This window comes from Lithobates pipiens, unplaced genomic scaffold, assembly GCF_037356315.1.
Source record: "Lithobates pipiens isolate NorthernLeopardFrog02 unplaced genomic scaffold, aLitPip1_a1.2 Scaffold_18, whole genome shotgun sequence".
Classification (NCBI taxonomy): Eukaryota; Metazoa; Chordata; class Amphibia; order Anura; family Ranidae; genus Lithobates; species Lithobates pipiens.
In genome coordinates, this window is record NW_027507758.1 from 9,407,825 (window position 1) to 9,434,095 (window position 26,271).

The window sequence follows — 26,271 nt, forward strand, 5'->3', positions numbered from 1 at the left end:
CTCTCCTAGTGCTAATCCCCGGAAATACCCTCTCCTAGCACTAATCCCCCCAAATACCCTCTCGTAGCACTAATACCCCCCAAATACCCCTCCTAGCACTAACCCCCTAAATACCCTCTCCTAGCACTAATCCCTCCAAATACCCTCTCCTAGCACTAATTTCCCCCTAAATACCCTCATCTAGTACAAATCCCCCCAAATACCCTTTCCTAGCACTAATCCCCCCCAAATACCCTCTCATTGCAAAACATCCCCTACTATCACTAATCCTGATTCCCAAATCCTCCTTCCTAACAGAAATCCACCCTCCTACTCCAAATCACCCCTTCTAGCACAATCCCCCAAATCCCCACCTGCGCCCAGGGCAGCCACCCCTCCTGCCCACCCCTTGTCCCTCCGCTGTGGCACCCCAACATGCCTTGCTAACCTGTGGGCTTTTTCACGCGTAGGTCAGCCCTTTAAACTGAATGGGCAATCATACACGCAAATCACAAAATCGCACAAAAATGCGTTTGAGCCGCCACGCCTGCACAGCTTTAGCACCAAGATAGCTAAGAAGCATGACTTTACCTTAAATATATATGTGGCTCCTCCCCCTCCGCCGCCTCCTCCCGCCCATTCATTTACGCTTCCATTAACTCTGATCTCCTCTTCGATCACGTTATTCTCACCGATGCAAACCATTTTTAGGATCGGATCAGCCTGCAAAAATAAAAAAAAGTTTTAGGGTTAAAAAGAAAAAACACCAAATATTCCAAACTCTTTTCTCCCATCAGCACCCACATTCACACACGCCGCTAGACATGTGCATTTTGCTTCCTTTCCGAATTATTTTTTTAACACAACAAATTCGAAAATATCCGAACAAAAACCTGTTTAGGTATTCCAAAATATTTTTAAAATTGAAAATTCATAATTTTTTAAATTCGGAAAAAATGAAAACCCGAAAATGTGAAAATTTGGAGATTCGAAAATCCCAAAATGAGAAAATCTGAAATAATAACTAACTAATAATAACTTTACTATTACTAACTATTAAATTATAGGTATTGGAATTTCCTGTCAAATTTGACTGTTAGTGAATATAAAGAATTTATACGAAGTTACGAATTTTCGGAAATAACGATTGCCGTATCTAAACGATTTGAACGTAACAAATAAAAAAATAATAAATAACAATAATAATAAAAAACTTTTTATTATTATTATTATTATTGATTATTAGTTCATTCCGTTCCATTCGTTTAGATGCAACATTCGTTATTATGGAAAATTCATAACTTCGGATAAATTTGTATTCGTATTGGAATTTCCTTTCAAATTTGGCTGTTGAACGTTACGTTCACTAACAGCCAAATTTGAAAACAAATTCCAGTACGTATAATTTAATAGTTTGTTTTTATTAATTAGTTATTATTTCGGATTTCTGTATTTCAGATTTTAGAATCTCCAGATTTTGGATTTTTTAATTTTCGAATTTCCGGATTTCAGATTTTCAAAATGTTTCGATTTCCGGATTTCAGATTTTCAAATTTCTGGATTTCAGATTTTTAAATTTTCTAATTTCCGGTTTTCTAATTTAATTTACAAATTTACAGATTTTCGAATTTACAAATTTTCGAATTTACAATTTTTCGAATTTATAAATTTTCGAATTTACAAATTTTCGAATTTACAAATTTTCGAATTTCGATCATAATAAATGACCCAAAAAACAAATGTGTTTATTTGTTACGTTCATTAACAGCCAAATTGTAAAGGAAATTCCAATATGTATAATTTAATAGTTATTTTTTATTAGTTAGTTATTATTTAGAATTTCCGGATTTCAGATTTTCGAATGTTCGAATCCACGGATTTCTGAATTTCCGGACTTCAGATTTTTTAATTTTTCGAATTTCTGGATTTCAGATTTTCGAATTTCCGGATTTCAGATTTTTGAATTTTTTAATTTCCGGTTTTCCGATTTTCTAATCTTCTAATTTACGGATTTTTAAATTTACGAATTTTCAAATTTACGAATTTTCAAATTTATGAATTTTGATCCATAACCAATGACCCAAAAAACAAATTTGTTTATTTGTTATGTTCATTAAAAGCCAAATTTGAAAGGAAATTCCAATATGTATAATTTAATAGTTGGTTATTATTTCAAATTTCCGGATTTCACATTTTCGGATTTTCAAATCTCTGGATTTTGGATTTTTGACTTTTCGAATGTCCGGATTTCAGATTTTCAAATTTTTTAATTTCCGGATTTCACATTTTTGAATTTCTGGATTTCAGATTTTAGAATTTTCTAATTTCCGGTTTTACTATTTTCTAATCTTCTAATTTACAAATTTTCGAATTGACAAATTGACAAATTTCAATCATCATAAATGACCCAAACAAAACAAATTTCTTTATTTATAATGTTCATTAACAGTCAAATTTGAAAGAAAATTCCAATATGTATAATTTAATAGTTGTTTTTTATTAGTTAGCTATTATTTAGAATTTCTGAATTTCAGATTTTCAAATTTTCGAATCTCTGGATTTCGGATTTTTCTAATTTTTAGAATTTCCGGATTTCCGATTTTCAGATTTTTGAATTTCAGATTTTCTAATCTTCTAATTGACGAATTTACGGATTTTAGATTTTTGAATTTTCGAATTTCTAATCTTCCAATTTACGAATTTACGGATTTCAGATTTTTGAATTTTTCGAATTGACAAATTTACGAATTTCGATCATAACAAATGACCCAAAAAACAAATTTGTTTATTTGTTACGTTCATTAACAGCCAAATTTGAAATGAAATTCCAATTTAATAATTTGTTTTTATTAGTTAGTTATTATTTAGAATTTCCGGATTTCAGATTTTCAAATTTTCGAATTTCTGGATTTCGGATTTTTCAAATTTTTAGAATTTCCGGATTTCCGATTTTCAGATTTTTGAATTTCAGATTTTCTAATCTTCTAATTTCCGAATTTACGGATTTCAGATTTTTGAATTTTCGAATTGACAAATTTACGAATTTCGATCATAACAAATGACCCAAAAAACAAATTTGTTTATTTGTTACGTTCATTAACAGCCAAATTTGAAATGAAATTCCAATTTAATAATTTGTTTTTATTAGTTAGTTATTATTTAGAATTTCCGGATTTCAGATTTTCACATTTTTGAATCTCCGGATTTTTGAATTTACAAATTTACAAATTTCAATCATAACTAATGACCCAAAAAACAAAAAAACAAAAAGGCAAAAACGAATGAAACAAAAACAAATTTTTCAGCAGTGCACACGCCGCTACAACACCGAGCTAAACTCTTATAAAAGATACAAAATAACAACATAAAGAATACAAATCTCCCATGGAAGTCTAGTGACCTTTCCAAACTTTAGGCCCCACCTGACACCTTGGTTTCTGAGCGAATTCCCGGAATGTGTGAAAAACGCGAGTCGCTCTTGCGATGCCATTAAAACTTAATGCCACATCAAAACGTGACCAGCAGATATGCATTTTCAACATGCGTTTTAAAAAAATGCACGAAGCTCTACGCCCAAAAAAAGATGCAGGGGTTTCTGCGGCGCGGTTGTTGTGTTGAAAGTCCATGTAACCCCCTAGAAATTAACTTCTTTTACTTGCACCTTTTTGGTCTGTTAACCATTTCGCCTCTGGAAGGTTTTTCACCCCCTTCATGACCAGGCCATGTTTTTTCTATTCAGCACTGCACTACTTTACCCGGTCAGACGTTTCTTGTAGTTGGTGACCAGGTTTGCAGACATCTCAGGAGGGATTTTTGTCCTCTCTTCTTTACAGATCCTCCCTAAATCCTTAAGGTTTCTTGGAAACTCAAATTTTCAGCTCTTTCCATAAATTGTCTATAGGATTAAAGTCTGGAGACTGGCTAGGCCACTCTGTGACCTTAAAGGGGTTGTAAAGGTTTGTTTTTTTATTTTCTAAATAGGTTCCTTTAAGCTAGTGCATTGTTGGTTCACTTACCTTTTCCTTTGATTTCCCTTATAAATGTTTTTTTTTCTTTGTTTTCTTTGTCTGAATTTCTCACTTCCTGTTCCTCCTCAGTAAGCTGTTCTGGCTGACTAACCACCGCTCGGATGATGGTGAGAAGTTTACTGAGGAGAAACAGGAAGTGAGATATTCAGACAAAGAAAAAAAACATTTAGAAGGGAAATTGAAGGAAAAGGTAAGTGAACCAACAATGCACTAGCTTAGAGGAACCTATGTAGAAAATAAAAAACGAACCTTTACAACCCCTTTAATGTGATTCTTCTTGAGCCAATCCTTTGTGGTCTTGGCGGTATGTTGTGGGTCATTGTCAAGCTAGAAGACCCATCTTCAGTCTTCTGGCTGAGGGAAGAAAGTTCTTATCCAAGATTTTACAATACATGGCCCCGTTAAATGGCCCATCAATGCGGCTAAATGGATTTGCAGTTTAGTGAGTAAAATAAGTATTTGATCCCCTACCAACCAACAATAATTCTGGCTCCCACAGACTGGCCACAGTAGGTGCTCCTGCGGTACACAGATTAGTCCCGTCAATCTAAGAAGGTGGTCCTAACGGAAACTCGTTATGTGTATAAAAGACACCCGTCCACAGAACCTCTTTCTTCCATTCAAACCCTCACCATCATGGGCAAGACCAAAGAGCTGTCAAAGGATGTGAGGGATAAGATTGTAGACCAACACAAGGCTTCAAGACCATCGGCAAGAAGGTTGGTGAGAAGAAGACAACTGTTGGAGGGATTATTCACAAATGGAAGAAACACAAAATAACCATCAATCGCCCTGGAGCTCCATGCTAGATTCCTCCTCATGGGGTGAGGATGGTCATGAGAAAAGTGAGGGGTCAGCCCAGAACTACATGGGAGGAGCTTGTGAAGGATCTCAAGGCAGTTGGGACCACAGTCACCGAACAAACCATTGGTAGCACAATACGCCACCATGGATTTAAACCCTGCAGTGCCCGCAAGGTCCCCCTCCTCAGGAAGACACATGTACAGGTCTCGCTCCTTAGGAAGACACATGTACAGGTCCCCCTCCTCAGGAAGGCACATGTACAGGTCCTCCTCCTCAGGAAGACACATGTACAGGTCCCCCTCCTCAGGAAGACACATGTACAGGTCCCCCTCCTCAGGAAGACACATGTACAGGTCCCCTCCTCAGGAAGACACATGTACAGGTCCCCCTCCTCAGGAAGACACATGTACAGGTCCCCCTCCTCAGGAAGACACATGTACAGGTCCCCCTCCTCAGGAAGACACATGTACAGGTCCCCCTCCTCAGGAAGACACATGTACAGGTCCTCCTCCTCAGGAAGACACATGTACAGGTCCCCCTCCTCAGGAAGTCACATGTACAGGTCCCCCTCCTCGGGAAGACACATGTACAGGTCCCCTCCTCAGGAAGACACATGTATAGGTCCCCTCCTCAGGAAGACACATGTACAGGTCCCCCTCCTCAGGAAGACACATGTACAGGTCCCCCTCCTCAGGAAGACACATGTACAGGTCCCCCTCCTCAGGAAGACACATGTACAGGTCCTCCTCCTCAGGAAGACACATGCACAGGTCCCCCTCCTCAGGAAGACACATGCACAGGTCCCCCTCCTCAGGAAGACACATGTACAGGTCCCCCTCCTCAGGAAGACACATGTACAGGTCCTCCTCCTCAGGAAGACACATGTACAGGTCCCCCTCCTCAGGAAGACACATGTACAGGTCCCCCTCCTCAGGAAGACACATGTACAGGTCCCCCTCCTCAGGAAGACACATGTACAGGTCCCCCTCCTCAGGAAGACACATGTACAGGTCCCCCTCCTCAGGAAGACACATGTACAGGTCCCCCTCCTCAGGAAGACACATGTACAGGTCCCCCTCCTCAGGAAGACACATGTACAGGTCCCCCTCCTCAGGAAGACACATGTACAGGTCCCCCTCCTCAGGAAGACACATGTACAGGTCCCCCTCCTCAGGAAGACACATGTACAGGTCCCCCTCCTCAGGAAGGCACATGTACAGGTCCTCCTCCTCAGGAAGACACATGTACAGGTCCCCCTCCTCAGGAAGACACATGTACAGGTCCCCCTCCTCAGGAAGACACATGTACAGGTCCCCTCCTCAGGAAGACACATGTACAGGTCCCCCTCCTCAGGAAGACACATGTACAGGTCCCCCTCCTCAGGAAGACACATGTACAGGTCCCCCTCCTCAGGAAGACACATGTACAGGTCCCCCTCCTCAGGAAGACACATGTACAGGTCCTCCTCCTCAGGAAGACACATGTACAGGTCCCCCTCCTCAGGAAGTCACATGTACAGGTCCCCCTCCTCGGGAAGACACATGTACAGGTCCCCTCCTCAGGAAGACACATGTATAGGTCCCCTCCTCAGGAAGACACATGTACAGGTCCCCCTCCTCAGGAAGACACATGTACAGGTCCCCCTCCTCAGGAAGACACATGTACAGGTCCCCCTCCTCAGGAAGACACATGTACAGGTCCTCCTCCTCAGGAAGACACATGCACAGGTCCCCCTCCTCAGGAAGACACATGCACAGGTCCCCCTCCTCAGGAAGACACATGCACAGGTCCCCCTCCTCAGGAAGACACATGTACAGGTCCCCCTCCTCAGGAAGACACATGTACAGGTCCTCCTCCTCAGGAAGACACATGTACAGGTCCCCCTCCTCAGGAAGACACATGTACAGGTCCCCCTCCTCAGGAAGACACATGTACAGGTCCCCCTCCTCAGGAAGACACATGTACAGGTCCCCCTCCTCAGGAAGACACATGTACAGGTCCCCCTCCTCAGGAAGACACATGTACAGGTCCCCCTCCTCAGGAAGACACATGTACAGGTCCCCCTCCTCAGGAAGACACATGTACAGGTCCCCCTCCTCAGGAAGACACATGTACAGGTCCCCCTCCTCAGGAAGACACATGTACAGGTCCCCCTCCTCAGGAAGACACATGTACAGGTCCCCCTCCTCAGGAAGACACATGTACAGGTCCCCCTCCTCAGGAAGACACATGTACAGGTCCTCCTCCTCAGGAAGACACATGTACAGGTCCCCCTCCTCGGGAAGTCACATGTACAGGTCCCCCTCCTCGGGAAGACACATGTACAGGTCCCCTCCTCAGGAAGACACATGTACAGGTCCCCCTCCTCAGGAAGACACATGTACAGGTCCCCCTCCTCAGGAAGACACATGTACAGGTCCCCCTCCTCAGGAAGACACATGTACAGGTCCCCCTCCTCAGGAAGACACATGTACAGGTCCCCCTCCTCAGGAAGACACATGTACAGGTCCCCCTCCTCAGGAAGACACATGTACAGGTCCCCCTCCTCAGGAAGACACATGTACAGGTCCCCCTCCTCAGGAAGACACATGTACAGGTCCCCCTCCTCAGGAAGACACATGTACAGGTCCCCCTCCTCAGGAAGACACATGTACAGGTCCCCCTCCTCAGGAAGACACATGTACAGGTCCCCCTCCTCAGGAAGACACATGTACAGGTCCTCCTCCTCAGGAAGACACATGTACAGGTCCCCCTCCTCGGGAAGTCACATGTACAGGTCCCCCTCCTCGGGAAGACACATGTACAGGTCCCCTCCTCAGGAAGACACATGTATAGGTCCCCTCCTCAGGAAGACACATGTACAGGTCCCCCTCCTCAGGAAGACACATGTACAGGTCCCCCTCCTCAGGAAGACACATGTACAGGTCCTCCTCCTCAGGAAGACACATGCACAGGTCCCCCTCCTCAGGAAGACACATGTACAGGTCCTCCTCCTCAGGAAGACACATGTACAGGTCCCCCTCCTCAGGAAGACACATGTACAGGTCCCCCTCCTCAGGAAGACACATGTACAGGTCCCCCTCCTCAGGAAGACACATGTACAGGTCCCCCTCCTCAGGAAGACACATGTACAGGTCCCCCTCCTCAGGAAGACACATGTACAGGTCCCCCTCCTCAGGAAGACACATGTACAGGTCCCCCTCCTCAGGAAGACACATGTACAGGTCCCCCTCCTCAGGAAGACACATGTACAGGTCCCCCTCCTCAGAAGACACATGTACAGGTCCCCCTCCTCAGGAAGACACATGTACAGGTCCCCCTCCTCAGGAAGACACATGTACAGGTCCCCCTCCTCAGGAAGACACATGTACAGGTCCTCCTCCTCAGGAAGACACATGTACAGGTCCCCCTCCTCAGGAAGACACATGTACAGGTCCCCCTCCTCAGGAAGACACATGTACAGGTCCCCCTCCTCAGAAGACACATGTACAGGTCCCCCTCCTCAGGAAGACACATGTACAGGTCCCCCTCCTCAGGAAGACACATGTACAGGTCCCCCTCCTCAGGAAGACACATGTACAGGTCCTCCTCCTCAGGAAGACACATGTACAGGTCCTCCTCCTCAGGAAGACACATGTACAGACCCGTCTGAAGTTTGCCAACAAACATCTAAATGATTCAAAGAAGGATTGGGAGAAAGTGCTGTGGTCAGATGAGACCAAAATTGAGCTGTTTGGCATTAACTCGACTAATGCTCGAAAAATGCTGTCTATGACCCTAAGAAACATGATACTTTGGGGATATTTCTCGTCTAAAAGGTACAGGCCGACTTTGCCGTATTGAGGGGCCAGTGGACGGGGCCATGTATTGTAAAATCTCGGATGAGAGCCTTCTTCCCTCAGCCAGAGCACTGAACATGGGTCGTGGATGGGTCTTCTAGCATGACAATGACCCAAAACATGCCGCCAAAACCACAAAGGAGTGGCTCCAGAAGAATCACATTAAGGTCATGGAGTGGCTTAGCCAGTCTTCTGGTGTCCAGATGGTCACCAGTCATATCTATGACCGTCGGAGGCCCGGCCCGGGCGTGACGTTATGACGTCGCGTCTGGCCGCAGATGTAAACAAAGCCATGATCGAGGCTGGTAAGCATGAGATTGTGGATTTTTTTTTCCCGATCTCATGGTTTCCAGCCTGGAGGAGAGATGCGGGGTCTTATTGACCCCGCATCTCTCCATAAAGAGGACCTGTCATGAACGATTCCTATTACAAAGGATGTTTATGTTCCTTGTAATAGGAATAAAAAAGATCAAAAAAAAAAAGTGTAAAAGAAAGTAAAAATAAAAAAATAAATAAAAGTAAAATAAAAAAATAAAAAAAATAAAAATAATTTAAAACGCCCTTGTCCCCAGTAGCTTGCACTCAGAAGCGAACACAGTGGTGTAGTGGTTAGCACTCTCGCCTAGCAGTAAAATAGGGTCGCTGGTTCAAATCCCAACCACGACACTACCCGCCTGGAGTTTGCATGTTCTCCCTGTGCCTGCGTGGGTTTCCTCCAGGTACTCTGGTTTCCTCCCACACTCCAAAGACATGCAGGTAGGTAAATTGGCCCTAGAATATAAATGGGGACCTTGGATTGTGGGCTACTTGAGGGTAGGGATCGATGAGAGTGTGCAATGTACAGGGATAGGGACAATTGTAGACACTCACTCAGGTTGAACTGGATGGACTGGTGTCTTTATTCAACCTTACTAACTATGTAACATGTTAGTCCCGCCCACATATTTAAACGCTGTTCAAACCCCACATGTAATGTATCGCCACGTGCGTTAGAGCCCGAGCAACAATTCTTGCACTTGGCCTCCTCTGTAATGCCGCATACACACGATCGGAATTTCGGCCAGCAAAAGACCGATGAGAGCTTTTCATTGAAAAAAATTGCGACCGCGTGTACGCTCCATCGGAATTTAGCTGGCCGAAATTCCCGCCAGCAAAAATTTGATAGCGTGTTCTCAATTTTCCCGACGGAAAAACGTTCTATCGGAAATTCCAATCGCGTGTAATGCAATTCCGACGCGCAAAAACTCAACGCGTGCTCAGATTCAACTACTACAGACGGAAGCTATTGGCTACTGGGTATTGAACTTCCTTTTTTTCTAGTCCCGTCCTACGTGTTGTACGTCTCGGCGGTGGGAATTTGGTGTGACCGTGTGTAAGCAAGACCTTGTCCAAAAAAAATAAAAAACATGTTTGAAAAATTGTTGCATAAATACCATACAAGATAAAAATTTGCAACTACTGCTATTTTATTCCCTAGGGTGTCTGCTAAAAAAACTAAAATAAAAAAATGTAAAAATTATATATATATATATATATATATATATAATATATCTGCTAAAAAAAAATAAAAAAATAAAAGTAAAAGTTATATATATATATATATATATATATATATATATATATATATATATATATATATATATATATATATATATATATATATATAAAATATAAAAAAAATATATATATTGTATAAATATATTTTTATATTATATATAAAAAAAATTTTTATATATATATATATATATATATATATATAAATTTGCAACTACTGCTATTTTATTCCCTAGGGTCTCTGCTAAAAAAACAAAAATAAAAAAATGTAAAAAATATATATATTTATTTTTATATATATATATATATATATATATATATAATATAAAAAATTATATATATATATATATATATATATATATATATATATATATATATATATAAAACGTTTGGGGGTTCTGAGTTATTTTGTAGCAAAAAAACATGATTTTAACATGTAGGAGAGGAGTGCCAGAATAGGCCCGGTATGGAAGTGATTACACAATCTGCAGGGGGACAAATAATTATTCCCCCTCCCCCCACCATACGTCTTATTTCTCAATCCTCCCAGCTCTGTGTTTCTTTCACCTCTAAAAAGAAAAGTTCTAGAAGTTCAAAAATATCATTGGCGCATCGCTTCAGTCTTTAAGTGCCTCGCGATCAGAGGCTTTTCCTCCCGCCTGGGTGATCGCATTACTGATGGGAGTGAAGAGGATCTTCACCTCTTGTGCCTTCACCCTTTATTAGTCCATCACGCTCGGGGGTTCAGTGGAGAAGAAGATAATGGACGGAGAGTCGCTCTCCCCTTCCTAAATCCTTCACGCTAATTGAGTTTTTTCGAGTGTGAATGCGGAGACGGATTTAATGACTAATGAAATGCCCCGGCTTTCAAGAATGGCAAAAAAAAAAAAAAAATTAAAATAAAAAAAATTAAAATCGTATTATAGAGCACCTTTCCGCCGAGAAGGATATTGTAAAGCTACTGATTACAATCCAATTAGTTAGATAAACTCTTGTCCAATGGCGCAGAACCCAATTACTCCAACAGTCAATACATCTGTTCTGCCGCTACATTTCATTAAATTAATATTTCGGTTTTTATTAAATTGGGGCTGGAATTTGCTTGATTAAAACGTATATATCACTTTCATTCTTGTAGATAATGAAGCCGAATAAAAAGAACCGACGTCAAAAAGAAAGAGAAAAAAACCTCTAAGCTCTGGAAAGGTTTTACCCCACCCCCACCAACCCTTAATCACCGGGCCATTGTTTCCTATTCAGCACTGCGCTACTTTAACTGGCAATTGCGCGGTTATGCAACACTGTACCCAAATGGAATTTTCATCATTTTTTTTTCACACAAATAGAGCTTTTTTTTTTTTTTTGGTGTTTTATCTACACTGTGGGTTTTTATTTTTTTGTGATTCAAACGAAAAAAGACGGAAAAAAAAATAAAAATAAATAATAATTCTTATTTGTCATAAAAAGTATCCAATAAAATCAAATGTCATCATCAATTTAGTCCTAAATGTTTTCTGCTACATGTCTTTGGTAGAAATAAATCCTGAGGAGTCTATATTAATTGGTTTGTGTGAAAGTTATATCATCTACACACTATGGGATATATATCTAAAAATTGATCAATCCTGATGTGCTGATATCTACAAACTATGATATAGAGCGGGGGTCTCCAAACTTTCTAAACAAAGGGCCAGTTTATTGTTTTTCAGACTTTACGGGGGGGAGGGGGGGTCGGATTGTGGCCAGCGAGAATGGCATCAGTGGGAGTAGACATCGTCACATTTGGTATTAGGGCGAGAAATAGTGCCCCATCATTGGTGTCAGTGGGAGGAATAGTGCCCCATCATTGGTATCAGTGGGATGAATAATGCCCCATCATTGGTATCAGTGGGAGGAATAGTGCCCCATCATTGGTATCAGTGGGAGGAATAGTGCCCCATCATTGGTATCAATGGGAGGAATAGTGCCCCATCATTGGTGTCAGTTGGAGGAATAGTGCCCCATCATTGGTATCAGTGGGAGGAATAGTGCCCCATCATTGGTATCAGTGGGAGGAATAGTGCCCCATCATTGGTGTCAGTGGGAGGAATAGTGCCCCATCATTGGTATCAGTGGGAGGAATAGTGCCCCATCATTGGTGTCAGTGGGAGGAATAGTGCCCCATCATTGGTATCAGTGGTAGGAATAGTGCCCCATCATTGGTATCAGTGGGAGGAATAGTGCCCCATCATTGGTATCAGTGGTAGGAATAGTGCCCCATCATTGGTATCAGTGGGAGGAATAGTGCCCCATCATTGGTATCAGTGGGAGGAATAGTGCCCCATCATTGGTATCAGTGGGAGGAATAGTGCCCCATCATTGGTGTCAGTGGGAGGAATAGTGCCCCATCATTGGTATCAGTGGGAGGAATAGTGCCCCATCATTGGTGTCAGTTGGAGGAATAGTGCCCCATCATTGGTATCAGTGGTAGGAATAGTGCCCCATCATTGGTGTCAGTGGGAGGAATAGTGCCCCATCATTAGTATCAGTGGGAGGAATAGTGCCCCATCATTGGTGTCAGTGGGAGGAATAGTGCCCCATCATTGGTGTCAGTGGGAGGAATTGTGCCCCATCATTGGTTTCAGTGGGAGGAATAGTGCCCCATCATTGGTGTCAGTGAGAGGAATAGTGCCCCATCATTAGTATCAGTGGGAGGAATAGTGCCCCATCATTGGTGTCAGTGGGAGGAATTGTGCCCCATCATTGGTTTCAGTGGGAGGAATAGTGCCCCATCATTGGTGTCAGTGAGAAAAATAGTTCCCCATCATTGGTGTCAGTGAGAGGAATAGTGCCCCATCGTTGGTATCAGTGGGAGGAATAGTGCCCCATCATTGGTATCAGTGGGATGAATAGTGCCCCATCATTGGTGTCAGTGGGAGGAATAGTGCCCCATCATTGGTATCAGTGGGAGGAATAGTGCCCCATCATTGGTGTCAGTGAGAGGAATAGTGCCCCATCATTGGTGTCAGTGGGAGGAGTAGTGCCCCATCATTGGTGTCAGTGAGAGGAATAGTGCCCCATCATTGGTATCAGTGGGAGGAATAGTGCCCAATCATTGGTGTCAGTGGGTTGAATAGTGCACCATCATTGGTGTCAGTGAGAGGAATAGTGCCCCATCATTGGTATCAGTGGGAGGAATAGTGCCCAATCATTGGTATCAGTGGGAGGAATAGTGCCCCATCATTGGTGTCAGTGGGATGAATAGTGCACCATCATTGGTATCAGTGGGAGGAATAGTGCCCCATCATTGGTATCAGTGGGAGGAATAGTGCCCCATCATTGGTGTCAGTGGGAGGAATAGTGCCCCATCATTGGTATCAGTGGAAGGAATAGTGCCCCATCATTGGTATCAGTGGGAGGAATAGTGCCCCATCATTGGTTTCAGTGGGAGGAATAGTGCCCCATCATTGGTATCAGTGGAAGGAATAGTGCCCCATCATTGGTATCAGTGGGAGGAATAGTGCCCCATCATTGGTGTCAGTGGGAGGAATATGCCCCATTGTTGGTGTCAGTGGGAGGAATAGTGCCCCATCATTGGTATAAGTGGGAGGAATAGTGCCCCATCATTGGTGTCAGTGGGAGGAATAGTTTCCCATCATTGGTGTCAGTGGGAGGAATAGTGCCCCATCATTGGTGTCAGTGGGAGGAATAGTGCCCCATCATTGGTATCAGTGGGAGGAATAGTGCCCCATCATTGGTGTCAGTGGGAGGAATAGTGCCCCATCATTGGTGTCAGTGGGAGGAATAGTGCCCCATTGTTGGTGTCAGTGGCAGGAATAGTGCCCCATTTTTGGTGTCAGAAATCGTGCCCCACTGTTGGTGCCAGTTGGCAGAATTGTGTCTCCTATCAGTGGGAGGAATAGTGTCCCAAGGGCTGATTAAAACAAGCAAAGGGAATCATCCGGCCCCCGGGCCTCAGTTTGGAGACCACTGGTATAGATGCACTGGAATTTATGCAGCTATGATGCTATACTGGTAATGGTGGTGATCAGCGACTTATAGCGGGACTGTGATAGGGTGGCGGACAATCTGACACTAACAGACACTAACTGACTGGCACTGAAGTCACTAGTGACACTAATATAGTGATCAGTGATAATACTATATACTATCACTGTACTAATGACATTGGCTGGGAAGGGGGTAACACCTGGAGGTTTCAGCCGGGAATCATTGGCTTAAATCTGCGGGGACAAACTCGTGCTGTGTGCCAATCACAGCACAGGTGGGCGGGAGGGCGAGTGCATGCACGCCCAAAACCAGGAAGCAAGCCAGCAGAGTACATGCACGTTGCCGAGCCTGCACCTTCCAACTGGTCGGTGGGTGGTAAAGAAAAACCCCCATTCCCGGGCAACTATTCCTGCAACTAATGAGAAATGTGCGGTGAAATCAGAGGAAGCCATTGTAGTCCAGGAGAGGAGCCGGTACACCTGTGCAAGACTGAAGGGGGAGCCGGAGGGAGGATTTAAGACTTTGGGGTACACCGGACCTTCCAAACACCAACTTCTAGTATAGCGCCATCATTCCTTGTTAAAGAAATGATGAACTCTCTTCAACCATGGAATGAATATACACCAATAGTCTCCATATATATGAGCAGTTACCCGGGGGCAGGCATCCTCCCCTTGCTGGCCGACCAGTATATAGAGTATATCATCCTTCTGGAGTTCAAAAACCCCAACCAGAGCCGTGCCGTGGGCCCTCGTAGGAGTCTTCACTCCCATTCCGCCAGCCGCTCCGTATCCGGATATCCTGGAAGAAGAAGAAGAACACAACGTATTACCAAGATGTGACTCAACAATCTACAATCTTATCTCTGCTCCTGACCACCTGGGAGTTTTTGGTGTTTCCAATCCCACCCACTTTTGTTTGCTAGCCTCTTCTGTTACATTCTTCATAATATATCCATCAGGGATGGTGAGAACCCCTCATAATGGGCACAGCAGGTCTACATAGCCGGGAACTCAGCACAGGGATGGTGGGAACTCCTCATAATGGGCACAGCAGGTCTACATAGCCGGGAACTCGGCACAGAGATGGTGGGAACTCCTCATAATGGGAACAGCAGGTCTACAGACCTGGGAACTCAGCACAGGGATGGTGGGAACCCCTCATAATGGGCACAGCAGGCCTACATAGCCGGGAACTCGGCACAGAGATGGTGGGAACTCCTCATAATGGGCACAGCAGGCCTACATAGCCGGGAACTCGGCACAGAGATGGTGGGAACTCCTCATAATGGGCACAGCAGGCCTACATAGCCGGGAACTCGGCACAGGGATGGTGGGAACGCCTCATAATGGACACAGCAGGTCTACATAGCCGGGAACTCGGCACAGAGTTGGTGGGAACCCCTCATAATGGGCACAGCAGGTGTACAGACCCGGGAACTCAGCACAGGGATGGTGGGAACCCCTCATAATGGGCACAGCAGGTCTACATAGCCGGGGACTCGGCACAGGGATGGTGGGAACCCCTCATAATGGGCCCAGCAGGTCTACATACCCGGGGACTCGGCACAGGGATGGTGGGGACGCCTCATAATGGGCACAGCAGGTCTACATAGCCGGGAACTCGGCACAGAGATGGTGGGAACTCCTCATAATGGGCACAGCAGGTGTTCAGACCCAGGAACTCAGCACATGGATGGTGGGAACCCCCTCATAATGGCCACAGCAGATGTATAGACCTAGGAACTCTGTACAGGGATGGTGGGAACCCCTCATAATGGGCACAGCAGGTCTACAGACCTGGGAACTCAGCACAGAGATGGTGGGAATATTTTATTTTTCTATTATTTTTTTTTTTTTTGCTGTAGGCAGAATGTGGAACGATTAGAACCCCCAAATTATTTCAGTACGTGTCCCCGCTGGGGAGATTTTTCATTTATTTATTTTAAGTAGAGGTGGTGGGTGGTGTTGCATATTTTTATGTAGCCCTCGAGTACAAATCCTTTTGCAAACACAAATATTTTGGAAAAAATACACTTTAATAAATGTTAATGCCCAAAAACATGATATAATACCCAATTTTTTTGGTAAAATATAAAATATGATGTTACGCTGAGTAAATAGATACCGAACATGTCATGCTTTAAAATTGCGTCCTCCTATGGAACAGCGGCAAACTACAGTACCTAAAAATCCCTATAGTTGACACAATTTAAAAGCTTTTACAGGTTACTAGCTTAGGGTCACACAGGAGGTCTGGAGCTAGAATTATTGCTATCACTCGGACATTTGTTGTAATACCTAACATGTGTGCTGCAACCGCTGGTTAGATATGTGCGCGGGACCGGTGCGGGTGTTCACATTTGTGTGCAAGCACAGGCAGACGGAGGCTGTAGCGGGAGTCACTTTGGGTGGGGGGCTTGTGGAACCCAGCTTACCTTAGAGAGATCTGGAAACTCCTTGTCCAGTTCCTCCGGCCCATCTTATGTGTAAGTTACCCTGTGTCTATTAGGGGCACAGGGTGACCGAGAACCCCAGTCTGATCTGCACTAATCAGACTCACCGTACAACCACCATTTCCTTTTACCCCTGTTATCCAGGGTCTTATATGTGTGGTTTGTGTTGAAAGAATGAAGGGGCTCTTTCACTTGGGACAGTGATATTTCTGAACAATATCCCTCAAGAAATTTATGTGAAGATAAATTAATTCCACCTTTACGACTGCTGGAATATTGTATGAGCTTGGTCTCAAACTGTTGTAGACTTTGTACTAGATCGTTTGAGGTGTGGCTGTATCCCATTGTTCTATTGTTTCTGTCTGCCTTGGGAGCAACCTATTATGGGATATATATGTCTATGTGGATTAGCTGTGAGGGGGTAGGGGGATTTCTCCAGCAGCCCTCCTAAAGACGGTCTCCTGTTGGATAGTTGAATATACCTGTGTGTCATCTTACTGGATGAGGTAAAGTTTACCCCACCCTGTGTCATTATGCAAAGAAGGGGGGTTGTCCCTTGAGTGTATATCTCTTTGTGCCTGTGTTTGAATAAACAGTCTTATGTTTTCCACCCTACACAGTGTCTCGACCAGTGACTGGGTGGGCTAAGGGGTTTTGGATCGTGCTGGTTCCCGGGCAAGGAAGCTTATAGGATGGACAGACCCTTCTTGCGTACGAGGGGCCGTCACATTGGTGGCAACTCGCTAGCAGTGAGATTGTGCTTCCTGGCTGTGAACACGTCCAAATCACCACCGGGATACAAGATCGGGATAGCAGACTTTGGTCACCCAAGCTGAGATATGGACATGGCATCAGAGTTGCAAGGCCTGCTGCGGAGCGCCCTTTCAGCAATTCCCAGGATTGTGTCTGCGGATCAGAAACTGGAGATCGGGCAGCAGATTGGGGTTTAGGTCTGGCTTGGAGCCCTCCAGGTCGCTGGCACACACCAGGGCAGGTGCTTTCCAACCCCAGGGCAACAAGCCAGTGACCAATGGGAGTTGTGGGTGGCATTCCTGGGAGAGTGGCCCCAGGAGCAATGGGTGTTCGAGTTGGAGAAGCTGGTTCAGCAGGAGATAGAGCAGGACAATCATTATCGGGCTCTGCAATGGCACGCAGAACAGGAATATTTAGGGGAGACAACAGAATGCTCTCCGGAGGGATATGACTTTGGCGGCCCTGGATTGCTGTGGGAGAGCCTTACAGATGGTTTTGTGTTTGTTAAACCTACTCTTGAGGACCTCCGAGAATATAGAGAAGCTATGCTCGATATCGCAGGGGTTTCAGAGCTTAAACCTGATCTGGACCAGGGCTCGAATCCTGCGGGAAAGCATGGGAACGGCGTTCCCGTACTATTTCCACAACGGGAACGCCGTTCCCATTAGCCGCCTGAGGCTATTCAGCGCATAGTCCGCCGCTCCTCAGCCGCCCGAGTGACTGGTTGCTAGGCTAGGGCTGCTCCGCGTCTAGCAACCGGTCACATGACGTCGGCCGTAGACGTGGGCACGCACTGGCAGGAGTCAGTGGGCAGTGCCTCCAGCACAGCCAGCGACAGGCACACGCCGCTTGGATCCGGACTGTCCCCTCCCTCCCCTCTACCCAGTGCCAGACAGTCCTGGCCTCCTGGGGCCACAGCCGCTGCACTGCTACCAGTTTACTTCTCTCCCGAGAAGGGAAGAGGATACCAGGTTAGTCACTAGTGTGTTATTAAGATGCACTCTGCAATACCCTGCCAATACTCTGAAATACCCTGCCAATACCCTGCAATACATACCCTGCCAATACTCTGCAATACATACCCTGTCAATACTCTGCAATACATACCCTGTCAATACTCTGCAATACATACCCTGTCAATACTCTGCAATACATACCCTGCCAATACTCTGCCAATACCCTGCCATTACTCTGCCAATACCCTGCCAATACATACCCTGCCAATACCCTGCAATACATACCCTGCCAATACTCTGCAATACATACCCTGCCAATACCCTGCAATACATACCCTGCCAATACTCTGCAATACATACCCTGCCAATACTCTGCAATACATACCCTGCCAATACTCTGCAATACATACCCCGCCAATACTCTGCAATACCCCGCCAATACTCTGCAATACATACCCCGCCAATACTCTGCAATACCCCGCCAATACTCTGCAATACCCCGCCAATACTCTGCAATACCCTGCCAATACTCTGCAATACCCTGCCAATACTCTGCAATACCCCACCAATACTCTGCCAATACTCTGCAATACCCTGCCAATACTCTGCAATACATACCCTGCAATACATACCCTGCCAATACTCTGCAATACATACCCTGCCAATACTCTGCAATACATACCCTGCCAATACTCTGCAATACATACCCTGCCAATACTCTGCAATACATACCCCGCCAATACTCTGCAATACATACCCCGCCAATACTCTGCAATACATACCCCGCCAATACTCTGCAATACATACCCCGCCAATACTCTGCAATACCCCGCCAATACTCTGCAATAGATACCCTGCCAATACTCTGCAATACCCTGCCAATACTCTGCAATACCCTGCCAATACTCTGCAATACCCTGCCAATACTCTGCAATACCCTGCCAATACTCTGCAATACTCTGCAATACCCTGCTGATAGAACACGTTCAGCTGCATGCCCCAGAATCGGCAGTGGAAACTCTGGAGATGGCCATCCCCAAAGCTAAAGTGCTGACAGCAGCCAGCACCAGTAACAAGATCTTTGTTCTACGGACAGGAGATGGTGAACCTCTATCCCAAGACACCAGTTCCAGAGCCTGGGGATTTATTAGACTTTTCTGCTGAGGAGGAACAACCCGGTGAGCCTCCAAAAGAGCTGGCTTCAGAGCATGGCGCTGTGGACCTCTGCCCACAACAACTGCAGCTTGAGCTGATATCGGTGGATGGGATTGAGGTCTCCACTGACAGCATCCCAGCAGAAGAGCTAGCAACAGGGCAGAGTGCTGCTGGCCTCTGCCCTCAAGGTCCATAAAGACATGGATGAGTGAGTTTGGGGTGGAGGAACTTGATTGGCCTTCACAGAGTCCTGACCTCAACCCGATAGAACACCTTTGGGATGAATTAGAGTGGAGACTGGGAACCAGGCCTTCTCGTCCAATATCAGTGCCTGACCTCACAATTGCGCTTCTGGAAGAATGGTCAAACATTCCCATAGACGCCCTCCTAAACCTTGTGGACGGCCTTCCCAGAAGAGTTGAAGCTGTTATAGCTGCAAAGTGCGGAGCCAACTCAATAATAAACCCTACGGACTAAGACTGGGATGCCATTAAAGTTCATGTGCGTGTATAAAGGCAGGTGTCCCAATACTTTTGACAATATAGGGTATCATCTTTCCAAGCCAGTGATATGTCGGCGCCTGAAAATGATACAAAATGATGATATCTAAGAATCAATACTTTTCGGGGGCTTCTGTCAGAATAGTGGAGGATACATTATTATTCAGGTGACGCAGAGCGATGAGTGGCGAGTCGTTCTTAAAGCAGCGAGGAGGATATAAATACCTGAAAGGATCTAATTATGATGAAGTAACGACTCGGCTGAAGAGACTCTTGTGAATGATAAGTACGGAGTACGGCAGCTCTCATCTAATTACAGAGAATGAAGAGCCTCGTGTATTCACCCCATACAGGGGAAGAGCAGAAGACGTGACACGGGGGCCATCCGGCTTGTTACAGAGAGGAGATCAGATCAGGAAAGGGGCGAGAAAGAACCTAACGCAATCTGCATCTCAGCTGACCACAAAACAGTCATTTCTGTGAATATAATAAATAAGGTTTATGGAGCTCATCAGAGCCATCAATCAGAACTTCCATAACGAGCCCAGGCCCTGTTGGGTCATCAGGGGGGACTGGGCCCGGAAGAGGCTGCCAGTGGCCCCGGTGCAGTCTAACATTGAGCCTCAGGGTTTCTGTTGACAGCCCTATGTATCCCCCCCGGGGGGGGGGGGGATAGATATTGTCAGTGTGAATGGGGCAGTAAGTCAGCAGGAGCCAACCCACCACAAGTCCTGGGAAAGAATGGGGATCCAAAGGGGCCCAACCTGGGAAGAACGGGAGGAAGATCGGGCAAGAGCAGAGTATGACAGCTCTAACAGCATGGCGGGGGTGACTGAGGACACATATGGGGGTTATTGGAGCAGGAGGGATTAGAAAAGCTGTATGGGGCCCCATGATTTATAATTGTGGCCCTGGAGTTTCTGGTGAATTTCTAACAACCGTGCACATATTATAATAATTCAAAAATAGAAGCGTCTCCTTCTTCTTAGGATGGAAAGCTGTGAATGGGTGAGATGGGCACAGACACTTATTTATATACATTGTGTATTTATTTATATACATTGTGTATTTATTTATATACATTGTATATATATATATATATATATAGATATATATATATATATATATAGATAGATAGATAGTATTTACTTATATACATTGTATATTTATGTATATATATTATGTATATAAATTGTGTGTGTGTATATATATCTATATATATATATATATAGATAGATATACACATTATATATATATATATATATATATATATATATATATATATATATATATATATATATATATATATATATATATATATAATTATTTATTTATATACATTGTGTATTTATATATATTATGTATTTATTTATATATATATATCGGTATCGATTGTATTTATTTTTATATTTTGTGCATTGTGTATTTATTTATCTATCTATATATTGTTATTTATATTATTATTATATTTATATATATTATTATATATATATATATATATATATATTGTTATTTATATTCATTAATTTCATTGTTTTTATTTATATATTTTTTGTATTGTCTGTTTATTTATCTATCTATTGTATTTATGTCTATGTTTTGTGTATTGTGTATTTATCTATATATTGTATTTATTTATATTCATTGTGTTTTTATTTATATATATTTTGTGTTGCCTATCTATTTATTTATCTATCTTTTGTATTTATTTTTATATTTTGTGTATTGTGTATTTATTTATTTATCTATATATTGCATTTATTTATATTCATTGTGTTTTTATTTTATATATGTTTTGTATTGTCGATCTATTTATTTATCTATCTGTTGTATTTATTTTTATATATTGTGTATTTATTTATCTATCTATATATTGTATTTATTTATATTGTGTGTACTTTATATATTTATATGTATTTAAAAATACAGCATGTAAAAAATTAAACAGCCACAAGCCTCACCTGTATCGGTTGGTTTCGGGGACCCGCCAGATCTGTACGCCTCTCTGTGTCGCCGTCCCGACAATCACACTGAAGTTCTCGTAGGATTCGTCGCAGAGCTTCTGACTCGGCCCATGAGGACCGCTGGCTCCGCACGTTGTGAACAACCAATAACCTGCAAGACAAGGAACACCCCCCCGCGTTACATTGGGGTCACCATTTCATGGAGCGGGCAGAATCCAGTGATTGATAGAGGCCAATCAGGACTGTTTGGGAGGTAGGCGTGGTCTCATCGGCCGGCCTAAGCAGGAGCCGATCGCTGCAGTACAGCAGATCTAGATCTGTAGATCCTGCCAGAACTGCAGAGCCGCCCTCTTCACACTTCCTGTGTTATCTGTATTATTTGGCCCTCCTAATTCTTATCCTGAACTACAAAACGATTCGCTTGAATTGTGAGGGTCCGTTCACACAGGGGCAACACGAATTTCAACACGACTTTTGGAGGTAACTTGGACACGACTTATCAACACGACTTGGGGCGACTTATCAACACGACTTTAAGTCGCCCCAGGCCAGGCGACTTTTGCAGTGGCCAATCAGAGAAGGAGCTCTCAAGGGGGAACTCCACGCCAAATTTATTTAAAAAAATTGGCGTGGGTTCCCCCTCCGAGAGCATACCAGGCCCTTAGGTCTGGTATGGATTTTAAGGGGAACCCCCTACGGTGAAAAAACGGCGTGGGGGTCCCGCCCAGATCCATACCAGACCCTTATCCGAGCACGCTACCCGGCCGGCCAGGAAAGGGGGTGGGGACGAGCGAGCGGCACATGGGGGGGTGCCTTGGGGGAGGGGGGACAAAGCACCTTGTCCCCTTGTTGTTGAGGACAAGGGCCTCTTCCTGACAACCCTGGCCGTTGGTTGTCGGGGTCTGTGGGCGGGGGACTTATCGGAATCTGTGAGCCCCCTTTAATAAGGGGGCCCCCGGATCCTGGCCCCCCACCCTATGTGAATGAGTATGGGGTACAATGTACCCCTACCAATTCACCTGTGAAAAAATGTAAAAAAAAAAAAACAACACACAAGGGTTAAAATAGTTTATTGCACAGATCCGGGGGTCTTCTTCCGTCTTCGGGGGTCTTCTCGCCGGACTCCTCCGCTATCTTCTGCTAGCTCTTTTACTAGCGGAGGAGACCGGCTTTCTTCTTCGCCGCTGCCCTCTTCTTCCGACTTCGGGGGTCTTGTCCCCCTCTTCAGTTCTTCTTGCCGGGCCACCGCACCTTCTTCTAACTCTTTTACAAGCAGTGGCCCGGTCTTCTGTTGCCGCCGCCTTCTGGCCTTCTGTTCTTCTCTTCTTCTCTTCTTGAGCTGTTGCCTCGTCGCTGTCTCTGCTAAAAAACGTCAGGGATGCGGCGTGCGGCAACTTATATAGGGACATTGCTGGATGATGTCCCCGCCCACAGCTGGGACTGTGACATCATCCAGCAATGTCCCTATATTATATAAGTCGCCTCACGCTGCGTCCCTGTCATTGTGAGCAGAGACAGCGACGAGGCCGCAACTCAAGAAGAGAAGAGAAGAAGAGAAGAAGAACAGAGAGGCCAGAAGACAGCGGCCACAGAAGACCGGGCCACTGCTTGTAAAAGAGCTGGAAGAAGGTGGGGTTGCCTGGCAAGAAGAACCGAAGAGGGGGACAAGACCCCCGAAGTCGGAAGAAGAGGGCGGCGGTGAAGAAGAAAGCCGGGCTCCTCCGCTAGTAAAAGAGCTAGCAGAGGAGTCGGGCGAGAAGACCCCCGAAGATGGAAGAAGACCCCCAGAGCTGTGCAATAAACTATTTTAAACCTTGTGTGTTGTGTTTTTTTTTTTTTTACAGGTGAATGGGTAGGGGTACATTGTACCCCATACTCATTCACATAGGGTGGGTGGCCGGGATCCGGGGCCCCCTTATTAAAGGGGGCTCCTGGATTCCGATAAGCCCCCTGCCCGCAGACCCCGACAACCAACGGCCAGGGTTGTCGGGAAGAGGCCCTTGTCCTCATCAACATGGGGACAAGGTGTTTTGGCGTGGGGGGGGTGCTTGGCCCCCCTTCCCCAAGGCACCCCCCCAGTTGAGGGCACGCGGCCTGGTGCGGCTTAGGAGGGGGGTGCCGCTCGCTCGTCCCCACCCCCTTTCCTGGCCGGCTGGGTAGCGTGCTCGGATAAAGGTCTGGTATGGATCTGGGGGGGGACACCCACACCTTTTTTTCGGCGTAATGGGTTCCCCTTAAAATCCATACCAGACCTAAGGGCCTGGTATGCTCTCGGAGGGGGAACCCACGCCAAATTTTTAAAATAAATTTGGCGTGGAGTTTCCTCTCGAGAGCTGATAATTCTGTGAGAGTCGCCTCCGTATAGACGGAGATCCGACTTGGAGGCGACTTCCATTGAAATCAATGGGTGCCGGTCGCCTAGAAGTCGGATAGAAGTAGTACAGGAACCTTTTCTGAAGTCGGAGCGACATCAGTAGGGTGCATTAAGACGGCTCTCATTCACTTACATTGATTTTTACATGTAGCGCGACCTGAGGCGACTAGGGGCAAGCTGAAGTCGGATCCTGAGTTGCCCCTGTGTGAACGGACTCTGAGAGTGGGAGACGAGTCTGAGAGCAGCAAAAGGCAGTTGGCAGGGCTGACACCACTCAAGTTGCAAACATACTATGTGTTGTCAGCATTCCGCAGCCGTCACAAAAATCCCCGATAATCCCTGTCTGCACAGCAATTTATTTATTAATTTACTTATTTGTTTACACACTTAAATTTTTTTTTATATATTATTTATTTTTAAATAGACTCCCAAGGTGTAGGAGAAGTTTGCCACAAAAACAAAACAAAAAACAATAAACAAAAAACAAAAAAAAACAAAAAACACAAAGCAGCAGAAGTTCTTGCCCAAAATAACGAGATAAAAATGAATATTTCAATAAAATAAATGTAAAAAAAAAAAAATGTCAAAATCCAGTAAATAAAAAAAAAAAGAAAAGAAAAAAAAATTAATAAATAAAAATAAAAATAAAATAATAATAATAATAATAATAATAATGAAAAGCCCCCTAAAAATAATAATGATTAGCCCATTGAAATGTAAATAAAAAATAGCCCATTGCCATAAAACAAATAAATAAAATAATGAACAGCCCAATAAAGTAAAAAAAAAAAAATGAATAGCCCATTAAAATTAATAAATAATAATAATAATAATGAAAAGCTCCTTAAAAATAATAATGAATAGCCCATTGAAATGTAAAAAAATTAAATAAAAATAGCCCATTGACATAAAACAAATAAATAAATAAAATAACGAATAGCCCAATAAAGTAAAAAAACTAAAAATGAATAGCCCCTTAAAATGAATAAATAATAATAATAATAATAAGTCCCTTAAAAACTAATAATGAATAGCCCATTGAAATAAAAAAAAAAATTAGACCATTGACATAAAACAAATAAATAAATAAAATAATGAATAGCCCAATGAAGTAAAAAAAAAAATGAATAGCCCATTAAAATGAATAAATAATAATAATAATAATAATAATAATAATAATAAAAACTGCTTAATAATAATAATGAATAGCCCATTGAAATGTAAAAAAAAAAAAAGCCCATTGAAATAAAACAAATAAATAAATAATTAATTAAAAAATTAATAGTACATTAAAATTAATAAATAATAATAATGAATAGCCCATTGAAATGTAAAAAAATATATAGCCCATTGGCATAAAAGACAAAATAAATAAAATAATGAATAGACCAATGAAGTAAAAAAAAAAAATGAATAAAAAAAATGAATAGCCCATTAAAATGAAATAATAATAATAATAATAATAATAATAATAATAATAATAATAATAATGAAAAGCCCCTTAAAATAATAATGAATAGCCCTGAAATAAAACAAATAAATTAAATAATTAATAGCCCAATAAAGTAAAAATAAAAAATAATAATAATAATAATAATAATAATAATAATAATAATAATAAGTCCCTTAAAAACTAATAATGAATAGCCCATTGAAATAAAAAAAAAATTAGACCATTGACATAAAACAAATAAATAAATAAAATAATGAATAGCCCAATGAAGTAAAAAAAAAAAAATGAATAGCCCATTAAAATGAATAAATAATAATAATAATATTAATAATAATAATAATAATAAACTGCTTAAAATAATAATGAATAGCCCATTGAAATGTAAAAAAAAAAAAGCCCATTGAAATAAAACAAATAAATAAATAATTAAAAAATTAATAGTACATTAAAATGAATAAATAATAATA

General features: G+C 43.3%; 1 protein-coding gene across 1 annotated transcript in view; it reads right to left on the minus strand.

Moving 5' to 3' along the window:
• Positions 1 to 26,271, minus strand: part of LOC143986961 (ALK tyrosine kinase receptor-like) — a 317,275-nt gene that overhangs the window by 167,712 nt on the left and 123,292 nt on the right. The window contains exons 7-9 of the mRNA XM_077485377.1: positions 21,975 to 22,128; positions 14,848 to 14,995; positions 571 to 702 (exon numbers count right to left, since the gene is read on the minus strand). Coding sequence (XP_077341503.1) covers positions 571 to 702; positions 14,848 to 14,995; positions 21,975 to 22,128 — 434 coding nt within the window. The remainder of the gene's footprint in view (positions 1 to 570; positions 703 to 14,847; positions 14,996 to 21,974; positions 22,129 to 26,271) is intronic.